General features: G+C 41.9%; 3 protein-coding genes across 8 annotated transcripts in view; 2 read left to right on the top strand and 1 right to left on the bottom strand.

Moving 5' to 3' along the window:
* The first annotated feature begins 2,169 nt into the window (after positions 1–2,169).
* Positions 2,170–5,472, top strand: LOC135115460 (mediator of RNA polymerase II transcription subunit 11-like). 5 transcript variants are annotated; one of them, XM_064032281.1, is made up of 5 exons: positions 2,199–2,222; positions 2,563–2,654; positions 3,000–3,209; positions 3,747–3,887; positions 4,384–5,472. In XM_064032281.1, exons 3-5 carry the CDS (start codon positions 3,122–3,124, stop codon positions 4,566–4,568), a joined length of 414 nt encoding a protein of 137 aa, XP_063888351.1. In that variant the 5' UTR covers positions 2,199–2,222; positions 2,563–2,654; positions 3,000–3,121; the 3' UTR covers positions 4,569–5,472. The 5 variants fall into 5 exon arrangements, with proteins under 5 accessions (XP_063888349.1, XP_063888348.1, XP_063888352.1 ...); XM_064032280.1 differs by having other exon boundaries at positions 2,207–2,243; XM_064032279.1 differs by lacking the exon at positions 2,563–2,654 and having other exon boundaries at positions 2,170–2,222.
* Positions 5,473–7,456: 1,984 nt separating this feature from the next.
* On the bottom strand, positions 7,457–13,347 carry LOC135115459 (SPRY domain-containing protein 7-like). 2 transcript variants are annotated; one of them, XM_064032276.1, is made up of 5 exons: positions 13,010–13,347; positions 12,424–12,540; positions 11,183–11,343; positions 10,698–10,800; positions 7,457–9,344 (listed from the first exon to the last, which is right to left on the bottom strand). In XM_064032276.1, the coding sequence occupies exons 1-5, from the start codon at positions 13,113–13,115 to the stop codon at positions 9,238–9,240; spliced, it is 594 nt and encodes a 197-aa protein (XP_063888346.1). In that variant the 5' UTR covers positions 13,116–13,347; the 3' UTR covers positions 7,457–9,237. The 2 variants fall into 2 exon arrangements, with proteins under 2 accessions (XP_063888346.1, XP_063888347.1); XM_064032277.1 differs by lacking the exon at positions 13,010–13,347 and adding an exon at positions 12,914–12,922.
* A 1,836-nt stretch (positions 13,348–15,183) lies between these two features.
* The window catches only part of LOC135115655 (myb-related protein B-like), a 35,622-nt gene continuing 33,872 nt past the window's right edge, over positions 15,184–16,933 (top strand). Inside the window, exon 1 of the mRNA XM_064032579.1 lies at positions 15,184–15,402. Coding sequence (XP_063888649.1) covers positions 15,380–15,402 — 23 coding nt within the window. The 5' untranslated portion in view covers positions 15,184–15,379. The remainder of the gene's footprint in view (positions 15,403–16,933) is intronic.

The following is a 16,933-nucleotide window of genomic DNA, read 5'->3' as shown; positions in this document are numbered from 1 at the left end:
AAATTTTTTTAAGCGATGTTGGTTTTGCATCTGTCATTCATATATAAAAATATTATAACGAATACAGTACATGCAAAATCGAGATACCATAGATAATTAGTATCTTTCACCAAGGCGCCTCCTTTTCTGGGTAGAAATAAAATAAAAATAAAAATAAAGATAAGAAGAATATTATATGCATAATTAAAAAATACATTAACAGGACACAAGGCGGCGACACAACACAACCAACATTTACCAGCATGTGGGGTCAATAGGAATAATAGGAATTAGTTTTTTTTTTATTATTATTATTAACAGTACACAAGATTGACACATGGAAAAAAAAGCACCATGATATAGGAGCCGATATAAGGACAATTCCCAGGTTTTTTCCCCTATTTTATTTTTCCCGGGCACGATTTAGTACAATACCTCCTCTTCAGGTTGCTGCTAGAGTAATTTTTTGCTACGGTAATCCATGATGTGCATTTTGGTCATGTTTGGCAAAGGGTTAGTGTAGATTTGGTAAAACTCTCCTTTTTTTTTTTTTATTTCTAGTGAAAGGTGCGTGGAATAACTTACCATGCATTACGTGAAGCAGTTTAATTATTATATAACATGCAAAAACGAATGCATGATTTTATGTATGAGTCAAATATGTTGCCGTAGAATTTGTGAAGGATGAATAAGAAAGAGGGAAAAAAAGTAAGAGCACGTGAAGACAACAGATGTGGCAATAGTGGTTCCGTGATGGCGGCCGCGGGGCTAATATTTATGGGGCTTCTTGCCGCTAATCACAGCCTTCACTAGCCATGCGAATCATGTAGGCCTCTTCCCAACAACTAATACGGGTCAATAGATAATAATAATAACAAAATGCACAGAGGCAATCCCCATATATTAGAGATTTACTGGAAATTGAATTTTGTGACCTACCTTATTCCCACCTCGCTCATGAGTGTTCTGCGATAGATCAATGCTACTGATTTGATCAAGGGGTTTAAATATTCATGTGAGAAGCCAAGGGTAGTGTCAGGTATGACTACTATCACTTTGAAAGAAATAATGCGAAGTTCAAATTACGCGCGGTTATGCATGAGGGCGGCAAGAGAGAGAGAGAGAGAGAGAGGGACAATGGCATTTCATTCATACACTGTCTTACGGGACACGTGAGGTATGAGAGAGAGAGAGAGAGAGAGAGAGAGAGAGAGAGAGAGAGAGAGAGAGAGAGAGAGAGAGAGAGAGAGAGAGAGAGAGAGAGAGAGAGAGAGAGAGAGAGAGATATGCCATCTAGGTGAAATAGCTGGAATAACATATATACAAGCTTTTTTTTTTATGTAGGAAGGACACTGGCCAAGGACAACAAAAATCCAATAAAAAAATATGCCCACTGAAATGCCAGTCCCATAAAAGGGTCAAAGCAGTGGTCAAAAATTGATGAATAAGTGTCTTGAAACCTCCCTCTTGAAGGAATTCAAGTCATAGGAAGGTGGAAATACAGAAGCAGGCAGGGAGTTCCAGAGTTTACCAGAGGAAGGGATAAATGATTGAGAATACTGGTTAACTCTTGCGTTAGAGAGGTGGACAGAATAGGGTTGAGAGAAAGTCTTGAGCAGCGAGGCCGCGGAAGGAGGGGAGGCATGCAGTTAGCAAGATCAGAAGAGCAGTTAGCATGAAAATAGCGATAAAAGACAGCTAGATATGCAACATTACGGCGGCGAGAGAGAGGCTGAAGACAGTTAGAGGAGAGGAGTCGATGAGACGAAAAGCCTTTGATTCCACCTTGTCTAGTAGAGCAGTATGAGTGGAACCCCCCCAGACATGTGAAGCATACTCCATACATGGACGGATAAGGCCCTTGTACAGAGTTAGCAGCTGGGGGGGGGGGTGAGAAAAACTGGCGGAGACGTCTCAGAACACCTAACTTCATAGAAGCTGTTTTAGCTAGAGATGAGATGTGAAGTTTCCAGTTCAGATTATAAGTAAAGGACAGACCGAGGATGTTCAGTGTAGAAGAGGGGGACAGTTGAGTGTCATTGAAGAAGAGGGGATAGGAGGGGATAGGAAATTAAAGCAATGGGACGGTAGTTTGAGGGATTAGAATAACACTAATACACAGGTCGGAATAATACCAATATACAGGTTGGAATAAAAAATAAATAAAATTAAATAAAAAAAATAAATAAATAAAATTGGCCCCGTTGTAAAGTCGCTCCCTGTGAACCAAACATAAACAGTGGGTGAGAAACCGCTAGAAATGGGTATTTTATGCTAGTTTTTGGTGTTCTTTGTCTCTCATTTCCATTCTACGTCTGGCATTATAATACAGATACAGTTTCCTTGCAGATAATTATAAAGAGGACAGGAGAAGAAGAAGGTTTACTAGTATCTTGTTACCTTATTATTTTGATTATTTCTGATCTCATTCCTAATTCTTGTCTGGCGTTATACAGATCAATTTCACCAACACACAAGTATGAAAAGGCAACAAGGCGAAAAATAGAAAAGAGTTTTATCAGTAGCGTATAATCTTTAGTGAGATCTTGATAGGAATTGAGCATTTTTCGTATCGTCTTCCAGAGTCTATGTTGGAGGCAGGTGGCAAGAAGGAAAGCCGCCCATTTAAGCTCTCTGGCATTATTTACCGAAGATGAGCAACATCAGTACATATAGTAAGACGAGCAGGCGTACAGGTGAAGACAGGGGGGGAGGGAGGGAGGAGCAGTGACAAGTCAGGCGGTCAGCTGGTCTCTGTCTGGCTTGCTGTCACCTAGAACACTGGTATTTGTATCACCTTTGTTAGAAATTGCTGGAAGTGGGCTAGTTTGTGGCATTCCTAATATTTATCTAGCATTATGAAGACAGTTTCCTTACAGATAATCCTAACAAGAGGAGGAAGAGGAAAGAGCTTCAGTATTTGTATCACCTTTGTTAAAAATTGCTAAAAATTATAAGTTTTGGTTATCTTTATCATTCCTATTACTTATCTAGCATCATAACACCAAGTTTCCTTACAGCTAATCTTAACAAGACAGCAGAAGAGGAATAAGAAGAAGCTTAACTAGTATTTGGCCACACACCAGAGGAAGGGACTCAACACTGGTATTTGCACAACCATCTCCAAGGAACACCCTTCATCATGAGTATGCCATCCTCCTCCCCCATGGACAGGCTTATGACCCTGGACAACATTGAGAAGGACATAGCCACCGTCCTTCAGTCAGCGGGTGTGTGAACTGAAGGAACCGGAGGAGATAAATGTGATGTTCAGTTCTTATCAGCTCCTCTCATTGTCTTGAGTCTCTTTCTCATCACTGCAGTGTTGCATCTCTTGCTATCTTCTGCTGCTATTTTCATGCTAACTGCTCTTCAGATTTTGCTAACTGCATGCCTTTCCTCCTCTTGCAGCCTCACAGCACATGGCTTTCTACTTCCTCTCACCCCTATTCTGTCTACCTCTCTAATGCAAGGGTTAACCAGTATTCTCAGTCTCTCATCCCTTTTTCTGGTAAACCCTGGAACTCCCTGCCTCCTTCTGTATTACCACATTCCTGTTTCAAGACACTTATCCTCTGATTTTGGATGATCCTTTTGACATCTCTTTGAAGACTGGCTCCTCAGTGGGTCTTTTTTTTTTTTCACTCTTTTTGTTGCCCTTGGCCAGTGCCCCTCTCAAAAGAGAGAGAGAGAGAGAGAGAGAGAGAGAGAGAGAGAGAGAGAGAGAGAGAGAGAGAGAGAAGTAATAATTGACATCCTTCCCCTAGGCCAGGCCCTCACAGAACTCAGCAAGGACAAGCCGGCCAACAAGCAGGTGGAGGCACATGTGGCACAGTTCCGCCAAACACTCACCAATGTGGAGACAGAACTTGCTAAGCAGATCAACTACCTCACCCAGGTGTCCACAGGTGTGTGTGTGTGTGTGTGTGTGTGTGTGTGTGTGTGTGTGTGTGTGTGTGTGTGTGTGTGTGTGTGTGTACTTCCTCAGTTTTTTCATCATTTTTCAGTTTTCTTGGGCATCCATCCATTCTCCTTTTTTTATTTCTTATTTTCAGTTTCCTTCTTTCTTCACAAGGGTTGCTGAGTCACTGTGTCTTGAAGCATACTTGTCAAAATATTCTTGGCTTGCCACACACTTAGATATTTCTTCTGTTCAAATACTGTGTAGCAATTTGTAATGTCAATTGGTTGAACTAATCTGTGGTACCTGATTGTGATACACTTACTTTAAATAATAAGACCAAGTTAACATTGATCTTAATACCAGATATTGCAATACTTTCTTGATTTTCAAGAATTCTTCACTTTCTTTCTGTCACCCCTCCACTCCCTCCAAAAACAGTTATATTATCCCCAGTTTGTGTACCAGTCATAGATGAATAACTGTGTCCCCCCCTTCAACAGGCCAGGCACATGAGGGGTCAAGCTACAACTCCCAGAAGACCCTCCAGATGGCCATGCACCGCCTCGACCACGCCAAGACTCGCGTCAACGAACTGGAGGCCATCAAGAACAAGCACATACAGATCATGCAGCAGCACCAACTACAGAAGCAGCAGGGGATGCAGCAACCCCCACAGGCCTTATGATGTGGGAGTAGGGGAAGGGAGGCTTTGGTTAGGTTCTTGTATGTCTGGTTCTTGTATGGGGTCTTGAGGGCTGTGTGAGGAGTCAGGAGCTGCAGAAATCAGGCACTGTGATGGTTACACTCTTTTATAATTATTCCTGTTCTTATTTTACCATTTAGCTTTTTCTTTTTGTGTATTATTGGCTGTCATTATAGTCACATTTGTCTTGTGTTGTGATATGGCCTGGTTTTCAGTGGTAAGAGTACAAGTCCCAACTAATGTCTCCCAAATGCAGTACCTCTCTTATTTCATGAAGTCAAAATATTGGAAGTTAATGACAGTGTTCAGTCTTGTAATAATATTTTAGGGATCTGAAACATATAATTACACAACAAGTTACCAAGTGCGTCTGAGAACACAACACAGCCTTCAGTACGGACACCAAGGAGGAAAATAACACACACACAGCTTTTGATATGTTTTACTTAACACAAAGAGTGACTGAATCACCAGGCAGCACCCAGCCAGCTGCCACACAGAAGCAGCACAGCGAGTCCTTCACAGGTACAAAAAATTGCTACTTTCCTAACACTCCTCGGACTAATTACTGCACTTCCAGCCTATACTTTCTAGCGCACTGGTAGACACGACCTTACTTAATAAGATGTGTGTGTGTTTGTGTGTATGTGTGTTTACCTGTTTGTATTTTTTTATGTGTATAGTTCAATTTGGTGTGTGTGTGTGTGTGTGTGTGTGTGTGTGTGTGTGTGTGTGTGTGTGTGTGTGTGTGTGTTTCAGTCTCTGTGTTGCTCTCCAGGCTGCATTACACTGCACGGTATTGGGAGCGCACAAAACAGTAGCTTTATTACATTTTTCTATGCTGAAACTGTATGAAACAAAACCCAAATAAACTTAAAAATTTCAATTAATCATGTGTTCCCTCCTACATGGAATCAATACTTCATCACCTCCCATAAATAGTCTAATATATATTTGTATATTATATATTTATATTTTGTGTATGTATACATATATATATATTTGCCGTCATTATACTTGGTTTCTTTGGACTTGTGGCAGGAATGTGGTAAAAAGTACAAGCTCCCTACTTGTCACGTCTATGGGGCCAGTAGGATTCAGGTGGTTCATGCAAGTGCTGTAGTAAGTACTTTGTGTGTGTGTGTGTGTGTGTGTGTGTGTGTGTGTGTGTGTGTGTGTGTGAAGAGACTGCTGACAAAACCGCAATATGTATACATTTATATTGAATTGTCTACACATGTACATACAACCATGCACGTCTTCACAGCAGATATTGTCGGAGCACCTCAGTGCAGTATACACACAGCGGGAAGAATCTATTCCAAAGTTGTGAATTTCAAAGCTAATGAAGTGTTGCACTGTCTTATAGCACTGCAAACTCTCAACACGTCTTTCTCACTTAGGGTAAGAAAGCATTTACAGAACACTCATCAAGACATCTTCACAGGAGGGGAAAGTTTCAGTATCTTGTTAGGATATCTTAAAAAAATAAACAAGCACATTTTGCACAAAGTGTTGGGGATTCGCTGACTTAAAATTCGAAGGGGCAAACAAATTTGTATTATTTGTAAATGTTATCAATCACACTGGGACAAGATGATACTGCGAATGATGCTTTTCTTTTTAATGTGTAGCATATAAAATCTCACAAGGGTGGAATTAGGACAACTCTTGATAACTGAGTCAACTGTTCAGTCACGTTTACTGACAGAAAATTAATGGTGGGTATTTTCAATGACTGCATGTAGGGTTCAGTTTGTGAGGTTCAGATAAGCCCACCACCTTTCATCAAGAATTTTACACCTGAAAGTTTGTTGGGAGTCATGTATGCTACAGTCACGGCCACACAAGCATAAAAAGGCAAGTAAAGGCAGCAAAAATGACGCTGAAAAACACCTTTAGTGCACGTGAAACACATATATTTGGGAATGATATGATGACATGAAATGCAAGGATCAACAGTAATGTTATAATGTGTGTGTGTTTGTAAGTGTGCTGAGGTGGTGAGGCCAGAAACAATGGAGAAGATTAGTGGTAATGACAGTATACACGAGCAGCATAAGGCTCACTTGGAGACCAACCAAATGATGACCGTGACCTGAGTGAGAGACCAGGACAGCAATGGTGAAAGAGAGGACTGGTGAACAATAGAGGGTTGGAAAGGAAATGACCTGTAAGTGACAATGACTCAGGGTTGTCCCTTTTGTGACTTGAAGGCCACTGAGATAATCAGCCTTGCTACACAGTGTCAGTGGTGCCGTTGTCACTGTAGCCTGTAATATAACAAGGGACACCTACTGCAATGGTCCTTGAATAGCAATGGACTGGACCATCATCATCTGAAAAGTGTGGGGCAGATGGCACAATGATGACCCCAACAATTCCTAACTGCAAGGTAGGAATGTCCTGCTGTCATTTTGAACCTTTGTCTTCGCAGGATCAACTTTAAATTGGTGAAATTACCAATATTTAAGAGCAGGTTTTTTGTCTTACTTTAATTACATTCTGATCTTGCTGTGTATGGATTTTAGTACTTTCATGTCCACTGCTTGTTTGGCCGAGAAGGAATGTAATTGATAATAAAGTGCAATTGCTGCTTAGGGGTCCTGCATACCATATCCACAGTGTCTGCTCTGCTGATATAAGTCATTGGTAACAAGATGAGTTGAATATAGATTGGACAAACCCTTCAACATGAAAAGGGAAGATGTTTAAGCATTCCAAAAATGTCCTAAATGTTTATCACAGTTAAAGTCAAATGGCCTAAGATGAAAATTTCTAACATCCCGTCATTCATGAAGGTCGGGGCCATTCAGACCTGTGCCCAGCTTGAAGGAGAACAGCAAGGGTGAGGACAACAAAAACACAACTGAAAGAAGGAACTTTATCCCTGACTCTGCACATAAGATGTCTTCAGGGAAAGAGTGTCTCCATATATGAAGTAAGACCCCATCAGAATGAGTAGGTCATCAGTGAACACACCTTGCAAGAAACATCAGGAATGAATTACGTTAGTCTGTTAGTCGTGTGTCCATTCACTGCCACCACGTGTGTATAGAGAATCACATCCACTCATGGCACCCCTGTGAGATCTCCATGGGGGAAAATACAAAAAAAAAATCATCTGGTACGCATATACACAACTCAAAATGACAACAAAACAACATCAACATCAACAACAACAATAATATCAATCATAATGGTAGTAATAGTAGTAGAAGCAGTAACAGCAGTAGTAGTAATAGAATAGCAGTAGTGGTAATGTTAAAATTATTCAGACTGAAATCACATCATTACTTAATAACTAATAAAAAAAATAGCAATGAGAAACACAAGTCAGAATCAGACCTAGATTGTTCGTTACAGATTAGGTAAGTAGAATCAGAACTTAACTACCTTCGCTCAAAGTAAGATACAGAGAACGACTCACTTCACTTGCCCTCAAAAATTTCCAAGCTTAAATAAGGTGTACCCGAAGTGTAGGAGATTCAGAGACTTAACAAGCACAGATCGTTAGTACAATACTGCAGCAGTGAATGAAGTGTGTTGAGTCACGAAGGTTAAGTCACAGGTGTGTTAGTAACGTAACACACCAACTTGGATTACAGGCTCATATTAAAAAATGCTCTACTCTCTCCCCACGACTATTTTCAAGATGATTCACCGAGTTCTCATAGTGTTTCTCCAGTTGATGATGTAGAAATCTTGTTAATCTATCACTAGAACTGTAAAAACAAGTACAGCTTTTTGAGGAAGTAGTGGAGGTTTCAGATAATGGTTCACAGAGAGGATCAGACTGTCAACAAGTGTCTGCCCAAGTGGCTAACTAAATTCTTCTCCTTCTTCCTCTCTGATGGTTAACATTTTCGGGGAGCTTTCTTCTATCCACGTGCTCACTGGCGCTTTATGGAACCTTATACTGATCTTTCACCAGCTCTGTGCTCAAGAAATGGAGCTTTTATTTTCATCTATGTGTTGTATAATATAGCTTTTCCATACCTCTTCACTGTTTCACAAATTTTAAGGGACACTACCCATTTTTTCATGTGTTATATCATATACAGTAGAGCTTTTCCACATTCTTCTATTTCATGTTGTGTTTGCCTGATGACCAGTGCTGCCAACGCAAACACCTCAAGCAGAGACCAGGACTAGGACACTGGGAAAACACAGCCACAATCCAAACCTTTCTTTTAACTTAACCTTCGTGACTCTTACTACAGACCTCAGTTCCCTTACGAGGAAGTCTGCCTGAGTGCACAATTTGTTTGCGGCAAGACAGGAGAGCATGGGGGGCGGTGAATGGTGATGCACCTTCACACTCTGGGCATCAATGGGCAAGACACTTTATAGAACAGTTGGTGGAGGAAGGCAAAAGAGACCTCACCAGCAACCTCCACCACCACTAATGAGATACGTGAAGTGACAAAGGAGGAGGAGGCGAGAACCTGAACCCTGCCACTGTAATGAGGGGATGAGACAAATGGTACCAGTGGTGGTGGTGGTTGTGGTGATGACTAGTGATGGATACTATGACAATGATGGAATTTGGAGTCAGTGAAGGCATTGGGGGGCTTTCTTATTATCCTCAAGCTAGTATGGTGATGACAGTGGGGGTTGGTGGGGGTTTGTGGAGGCATGGGGGGCACTCTTAGTCATTCTCCAGCAGGGACTTCTCCACCATGATGGAGTCATAACCCGGTGGTGGTCCATAGCTGAAGTTCTCAAAGGTCACGTCCATAATTGCCCCGTCATCCACTGGGGGGAGGAGGGAGAGGTGACTAGAGGTTACAGCTGGTTTCTCAAATAGCACAGGGAATTATCTGTTTATCTATGGTGACTACAGGTAAAAGGTGGTTTCTCAAGTGGCATAGGGAATTATCTATCAATGGTGACTACAGGTAACATGTGGTTCCTCAAGTAGTAAGGGTAACTATCACTATCTATCTATCTAGTGATGGGATGGTTCTTTAAGTGGCACAAGAAACCATCACTATCTACTTATCTATCATACAGTAAAATCCCTCTCATCCGGCATTCGAGTATCCAGCAGCTTCAAGTATCCGGCACATTTTTCCCCGAGCCTTAAAATCAATGTGTACTCATAAAATTGATTAAAATTCCCACGCGAGGCATACTTTGTCCCCTCGCCACCAGAGCGCACTGCTTCGCGCCACCTGCGGCCCACTGCACTGTGTTTACTCAGTGACTCAGTCCCGCGTGTGCATTGTTTATCGCCTGACGCCTTCATCATGCCTAAAGTTGTAGAAAAGAGGAAGCGTGTTGTGCTTACACTTAAGCAGCTGATCAGATCAGCTGCTGATTAAGATCAGCTGATCTTTGTTATGGTAAGATGCGTGAGTGTAGGGTGGTGATTGTGGACATAATTTCACTTCTATTCAAGTATCCGGCAATATTCAAAGTATCCGGCATGTCGGCGGTCCCGTTGATGCCAGATAAGAGGGATTTTACTGTACATACATCATTCACATTCTCAGCCCCATAGACCCCTGGTGGAATAGGACAGTCTCGTGGACCACAAAACTATGCCCCAGGAACTTAGGCTTGGCACACCTGACCACATAACCACTGCTGCCTTAGAGTTACTGTATGGTGCAGAGTAGTAGTAGTAGTAGTAATAGTGGTAGTAGTAGTAGTAGTAGAAGGTGATAGACTGAAAGAACAAACTTACACTCTTTTCAGTCACAAAAGTACTATTATTTTATCTGTACTTAATGCCAATTAAAAGAAGAGACAGAAAAAAATACACACTCTCTCTCTCTCTCTCTCTCTCTCTCACAGGCTACAGAGAGCAGCAGCCAATCATTTCAGCAAACAACAGCAGGTAAAATATATTGAGATGATTACTAATGACCACAGCAGCAAGCCCTGATAATTACTTTTGTTAACCAGAGAGAGAGAGAGAGAGAGAGAGAGAGAGAGAGAGAGAGAGAGAGAGAGAGAGAGAGAGAGAGAGAGAGAGAGAGAGAGAGAGAGAGAGAGAGAGAGAGAGAGAGAGAGAGAGAGAGAGAGAGAGAGAGAGAGAGAGAGAGAGAGAGAGAGAGAGAGAGAGAGAGAGAGAGAGAGAGAGAGAGAGAGAGAGACACTTACCATAGAGTGCTGGGTAGACAGTCCCTTTGAAGCTGGTGACTGGTGTGTTGGTCGCCTTGCCATTGATGTAAAAATTGAGTTCCACATGGTCGTAACTCACACCCTGATGGAGGAGAGAGAAGGGGAGAAATTGAGTTAAGTAATTAGGCACCACTGCAGCTGTCACAGTTAGTTTATGAGTTAGTGGACAGACAGTGAAAGAGAAGATACAAAGAAAGGAATTAATGATGTAGGAGAGGGAAAGTGAAATTCATTATGGGTTTTAAGCACCAAGACAACAACTATGTGATACTGAAGCTGTTATGGTTAGTGAGAGATTAGATTGATAGAGACAGTGAAAGAAGAGAAGACATACAGAAAGGAAGCCATAAGATAGAAGAAGGGTGATTAATATGTCATCAGTTATACATGTATGGATATTCTTTCATTCATCTCTCTCTCTCTCTCTCTCTCTCTCTCTCTCTCTCTCTCTCTCTCTCTCTCACCAGAATGTCGCCTTCCTGTGGTATGTCGACAATCTTGTACTTCTCCTCTCCATTGTGCCGCACTGCCCCATCCGAACACAACACCCAGGACTGAGCATCCTCCCCAAGCGGCACCTTGTTGAGATTGGTGCTGCGCGTGGCAATGCCCACACCCCACACGCCTGCAGCAGGAGGGATGGAGGTGTTAGGGTTAATAGGGAACATGGTAGTTAAAGTGGCATAAGGGATATAACAAGGGTGATGTGTGCAAAATTCTTAGGATCAGCAATCAGGATAGAACAAGAAGTAACAGGTTCAAGCTTTAAAACAAAAGAGATAGGAAGAAATTGGTTCTCAAATGCACTGGTAGATAAATGGAATGGACTCAGTAATCAGGTTGTTAGTGCTGAGTCATTAGGGAACTTTAAAGGAAGATTACACAAATTTTTGGATGGGGATGATAGGTGGAAATAGGCAGACGTTTCAAACAGGGGGTGCCACGTGTAGGCCTGATGGCTTCTTACACCACTGCTTATTTTATTATATCCTTACCTTACATTCAATTTATATATGCTTAAATTATGCAAATCAGTGATGGAAAATATGATAAGTGGGTCCAGCAGAATGCTTTGGTGGAGTGGGATCAGAGAAACAAGAAACACAAGTAACAAATGAATACTGAAACACACACACACACACACACACACATTATTATTATTATTATTATTATTATTATTATTATTATTATTATTACATACACACCACCATTCCCGCCCACTTACTCTCTCTCAGGCTGATGCTACCAATGGAGTGCTTTCTTTGCAAAACTGTTTCTCTTTACAGTATGGATGAGGAAATTTATCTTCCAGTAACAAACTCAGTGGTGTCATCTTGCAGGCTAATGTAAAAATTTAGTACCACCACCAGTACAAGAACATCATTTCCTCCATCAAATGTTTCTATGCCAAATTTATGCCCATGGAACTTGCTAAGAAAAAAACAGCAATTTTATGGAGAAATGCTGCCTTTGTGATATCAATTTTTAACACTTTTTAACTCCCCCACCTCTTCCTTGTCCCCCACAGTGCACCATAGGAGGACACATTGAACCAGCCTCCATTGCAGTGATATAACAGTACCCAACCCTCACGAGACTGTCTGGAGCATCCAACTTTAACATCTTTAGGCCTATTCACAGCTGGACGTTGAATGGAGAAGCCCCAAGAGGTGAGAATACCAAGCAAGAGAACCCCAAACCTCACCTGACTGCTGCAGCTTCACCTCAAAGTAAGCCTTGTTCTGTAGGATGGGGATGTTGCCCAGCGCTCCACCCGTTCCACAGATTCTCACACCGTTCTTCACTATCACAACCTCGTGGCCTGCAAATGATAATGGTATCTCCCTTTATTTTGTTATTTTTCTTCTTATTATTTTTTTTTCATATGAGAGCCACTGGGCAATGGAGACTATTAGAACAAAAAATCTATAAATAATTGCCTGCTAAACTAAAGGTATGCTAGAGAAAAGAAGGTGTAAATGAATCTTGAAGAGAGCAACTGTGTTTCTGATACTCCTATCGTTTTCACTTTCTTTATTATTCAATTCAAATAATTAACCTGAGCCTAACCTAACTTAGCCCTCAGATGGAAACGCTACTGTTACTTCATTATTACCCAGAGAGACAAAATAGATAAATAGACTGTTAGATTGATAGACACACAGACACCTCCACCCCTGTCCTACCCCACCTACCCATGTATCCCGTGTTACCTCAATATTATTCTGACATACAAATAGGCAGATTGATTAATAAATAGACACTCCTTCAGCCCTGTCCTTCCCACCTACCCATGTATCCCGTGTCTAAGATGATGGTGGGCGTGGTACGGGTGGGCACTGTGGGGTGAGGTGCCGCGCCACACAGCTGTCTGAAGCAACACAGGTACATGGCCATGGTGACTGGTGCCCTTCCTAGTATATGTGTCCTGCCTTCACTCAGCCACACGTTTTGTCTTATCCCTCACAAACTTGCTATAAGCCTTCCCCCTGGCTACTTTGCATGGCCACATTGCACAGGGTCGAGGCGAGGGCCCGTGTGACTCGCTTCGTTCCGCCTGTCTTCCTCCTGACAGATCTCTATCCCTACTCCTCCCTGCTCCCTCCGGCACCACAACAAATCGGTCTCCATATCATCGGTTATTGTGATTTGTATTTAATATTTGTCTATAAAAAATCACATGCAGTGTTATCATGTTTTTTTTTTTCTATTTTGTGATGTGTGTAATGTTTATAAGAGAGGGTTTCAGGGTCTTGTTTTATCTCGGTTCCGCATGCCGGCGGCAGGACTATAAGATTCTCTTTTTGTCCTTCTCTCCTCGTTGGTAGAGGGGAGAGGGGCTGGGGCTGGGGAGGGTGAGGGGAAACGTTGAATAACTTGTTTGCAAGCATTGTGTTATGCACCACCACACTCCACAGACCTACAGGGACACGCTGCGTACGGAAGGCGAATCAGGAAAATTGCACCAGAACCTTATCTCCTGCAGAGGAATGCACCTGTTCACAGTATTTTCTGCCTGAAGGGCACCACCTCATCTCCCAGACGTTGCTTCCTCCGGGAATCACCGCCATCTGTTCCCAGGGCGACACCCGAGCTGGGGCGATGCCTCTTATCAAGGACGTCACCTTTTTGTCCAGTTGCTTGTCCTCCACGCGTCTGCCCATTTCTCAATACACTATTCATTTACTTAGTTATTTACTCATACATTTATCTACTGATTTATATACGCAACCACACTACTGCTAGTTACTGTTCTGCCACGCAAGAATGATTAAGTGGTGTTGAGCAATCCGTGGTGCGTTCCTAGCGACGAAGCAGCACAGAGCCCTAAGATCGACGTGTGCTCCTGAGGGCACAGCCTGTCCTTCCCTCCACAAGGCACTGCTGTTTCTTTACCATTCCATGCAAGCGTGCAGACTGCATAACGGGTGTTTCTGTAACGTCCCTCAGCAAATGCTTATCTTAATATAACACAGTTTGTCCTTCAACATGTTTCTCTTAAAGAAAATAATTCATTCTAACACCAACTAATATATTTTAAGTTTCAGCTAACAAAAATGTGAACCTTTTCGTTATATATACAACTAGTTAAATATGCAGGATATACAAATTAGGAATCATAACAGAAGTCTGTGTCAGGTAGGATAAATTTTGCGATAACGCACAAAAAAAAAAAAAAATCAACAAAGCTCATGCAAGTATAATTCATTGCAGCATCATTGGGACTAGCTCTTCGTATATTTTTTCACGTGAATGTTATTTGATATTATTCTATTTATTGGTCTATATATAGGACCATGTTAGGTTTCTGCTAAGTATCTCACATTCGAAACTTTAATTGAAGCTATACGTTTTTAAAAGGCATTTTCATGGTTATAATGAGTTTAACAAGATCGCTACATTATTAATAGGAAAAGAATACTCTCGAGAACCCAGCTAGTCTTCTCTGTTGTTTTTGACAATAGTGGTGGTGAGAGCAAAGCGGTTCAATATTTGAGCTAAACACATATAGCTTAAATTAAGGATAAGGTAAGTATGATAAGTATGACGTAGCAGGAGACAGGGAGATGAGCCATATACTCAGTACTCTATTCTTTATAATAATATGCTTGCAGATCCATAATTCATATTGAGCGCCACCGCGGAGCTAGTCCCAGGTGGTCGTGACATCACCTCCCGTAGCTCAACAAGGAAGGACTATTTACAAGTTTTCAGAAGCCTGTTGTGGGGAAAGCGTGTTCCAATGATCCCAGAAGCATCACACACCTCGTCAAACACTACACCAGTCCTAACCTTGTATCTTAAAACTCACGAGTAATCATAAAACACGCCCACTTTTTTTATTTTGGTGGAAAATCACAGGGTTTGATAGAGAAATTAATAAGAAGAAAGGTGTGTGGGGAGAGATAGCTGCGCGCGCATATCAGGTAGCCAATCAGGACACAGCTCACCGGGGTCGGGCAGCCAATGGGAGACAAGATCCTGCCACAGTGAGATTTGCGCGCCAAAATACAAGCGCCATGTTGATCTCTCAGAGGCAGTGGTGACGCGGGACCTCTCTGAACAATTTTTGGATTATCAGTGGTGTGAGCGAGAGACAGTGAGCCTAGATGAGCATGGTTCGCGCCTGATATGGGTGTGAAGCCTCCGAGAAGGGAATAATGTCTCAAAGCAGCATACACAGGTGAGTAGAGAGAAATGAACTGAAGATGACGGGGCGGTGATCAGCTGGGTGAGGGGGAGAGAGAGAGAGAGCAAGGCTGGCCGCTCCCTCTCCTTGGGTATCACGCTCTCCCTACTCTCACCCACCTCTCTGTTCTCTTATTTGTATCCCATATGTAGTTACTCCTTCCGTTGGTTAGTTTTTTTTTTAATAGTTTTGTGCTATTTAATCTTTTTTTATGATTGTGTTAGTGACCGGTGTGTGTGTGTGTGTGTGTGTGTATGTGTGTGCTGACGTTAGGTGTGTGCTTTGACGGTCTTATGTTACCTGCGTCTCATCTAAGTTCCCATCACGTCTATATCCATTAAATTTCGTGCATTTTTCACCGTAATTCAGTATTTCCTAGTTTTTTGGGGGGTGTAATGATAAAAAAAAATATTTCGTTTACATGGGATTTCATTTATCTCACTAGTTTATCACTTTCCCCCGCATAGCTTTGTTATAAATCACTGTAGGCTCATAGTGTGTATGCGCGATTCAATTCCGTGTGGAAAATACATAACCAGAGCCCATAATTTAACCACTGGCCATACACGTGACTGTTTAAGTTGCTAAGTCACGTCAGGTTCACTTTTAAACATACCACACGTCCTCTCATTCACACCCGCCTGTCTTCCTCTTCCTTTATGTCAGTCTCTACGTCTTCCTAACCCTTTGCATCCACCTCGTGTCTCCGTATTGTCACCTCCATGCTTGTGTTTAGTTCATGGCCCTCTGTTTTTCTCCCTTACATCGTGTTTTCGTTTTCCTGTGTAGTCTTGCTTCATGCCTTGTCACTCGTGTCTCCATACTGTGTCTTGGTCGTATATACAGCTGTTAGTGTTCTATGTTCGTTCGGTTCATCCCATCTTGTTAGGTTCACGTATATTTTATTTTTTTTTTTTTCGTTGTTTTCACGTTGTTAGTCTCATTATGTTGTTTGTTTATTTGTTTATTTTTATATACATGTGTTTTTATCTTATCTCGTTTGTCTGCTTTGTTTTAGTATCGCATTTTCTCAGCCACGTTTTTCCTACTCTCTCTCTCTCTCCCACTCTTTCCCTCTTCCATCTCAGCACTTCCATGCCAGACTCACATATTCACAGATATACCAAGTAGGTGCAGTATTAAAAGCTACAATATCTCCCCTCTCTCACTTCCTCGTATTTCACATATTCTCTTCACAGATACAATGTAGGTACGGTATTAAACTCATAATATCACTTATTTTCTTTAACTTAGCGTTTACTTCCTCGTATCCACATTTGCCTACCCGCTGCCCCACGCTCAGGTTACACTTCCACACCTCTGTACTAATTCCATTCATATTAACCCTTTGACTGCCGCTTGGTACACCTTTCCCTAATTACCAGTCACTTTGAGGCATCTTTATTCGGTCTACAGCCACACCCAGCCTTTGACCCGGAAGAAATTGTAAAATGTATTCGTTTTCTTCGTTAACTGTGTATTAGATGCTTGTAAAGACTTCCCACGTTGCTTCTAGTGCTTCTAT

Source organism: Scylla paramamosain, chromosome 29, assembly GCF_035594125.1.
Source record: "Scylla paramamosain isolate STU-SP2022 chromosome 29, ASM3559412v1, whole genome shotgun sequence".
Taxonomy (NCBI): Eukaryota; Metazoa; Arthropoda; class Malacostraca; order Decapoda; family Portunidae; genus Scylla; species Scylla paramamosain.
Note: the sequence above shows the minus strand (reverse complement) of the source record. Positions and strands in the feature narration are given on the sequence as shown.

Bases quoted from the DNA above. Each gene is read 5' to 3' on its own strand.
- LOC135115460 (XM_064032279.1), top strand. From the start codon at position 3,122: ATGAGTATGCCATCCTCCTCCCCCATGGACAGGCTTATGACCCTGGAC. The intron at 3,210-3,746 runs GTGTGTGAACTG...TCCTTCCCCTAG, and splicing joins CACCGTCCTTCAGTCAGCGG to GCCAGGCCCTCACAGAACTC. The intron at 3,888-4,383 runs GTGTGTGTGTGT...CCCCTTCAACAG, and splicing joins CCTCACCCAGGTGTCCACAG to GCCAGGCACATGAGGGGTCA.
- LOC135115459 (XM_064032276.1), bottom strand. From the start codon at position 13,115: ATGGCCATGTACCTGTGTTGCTTCAGACAGCTGTGTGGCGCGGCACCT. The intron at 11,344-12,423 runs GTGAGGTTTGGG...CTCCTGCTGCAG, and splicing joins GGTGAAGCTGCAGCAGTCAG to GCGTGTGGGGTGTGGGCATT. The intron at 10,801-11,182 runs GTGAGAGAGAGA...CTCCTCCATCAG, and splicing joins CACAGGAAGGCGACATTCTG to GGTGTGAGTTACGACCATGT.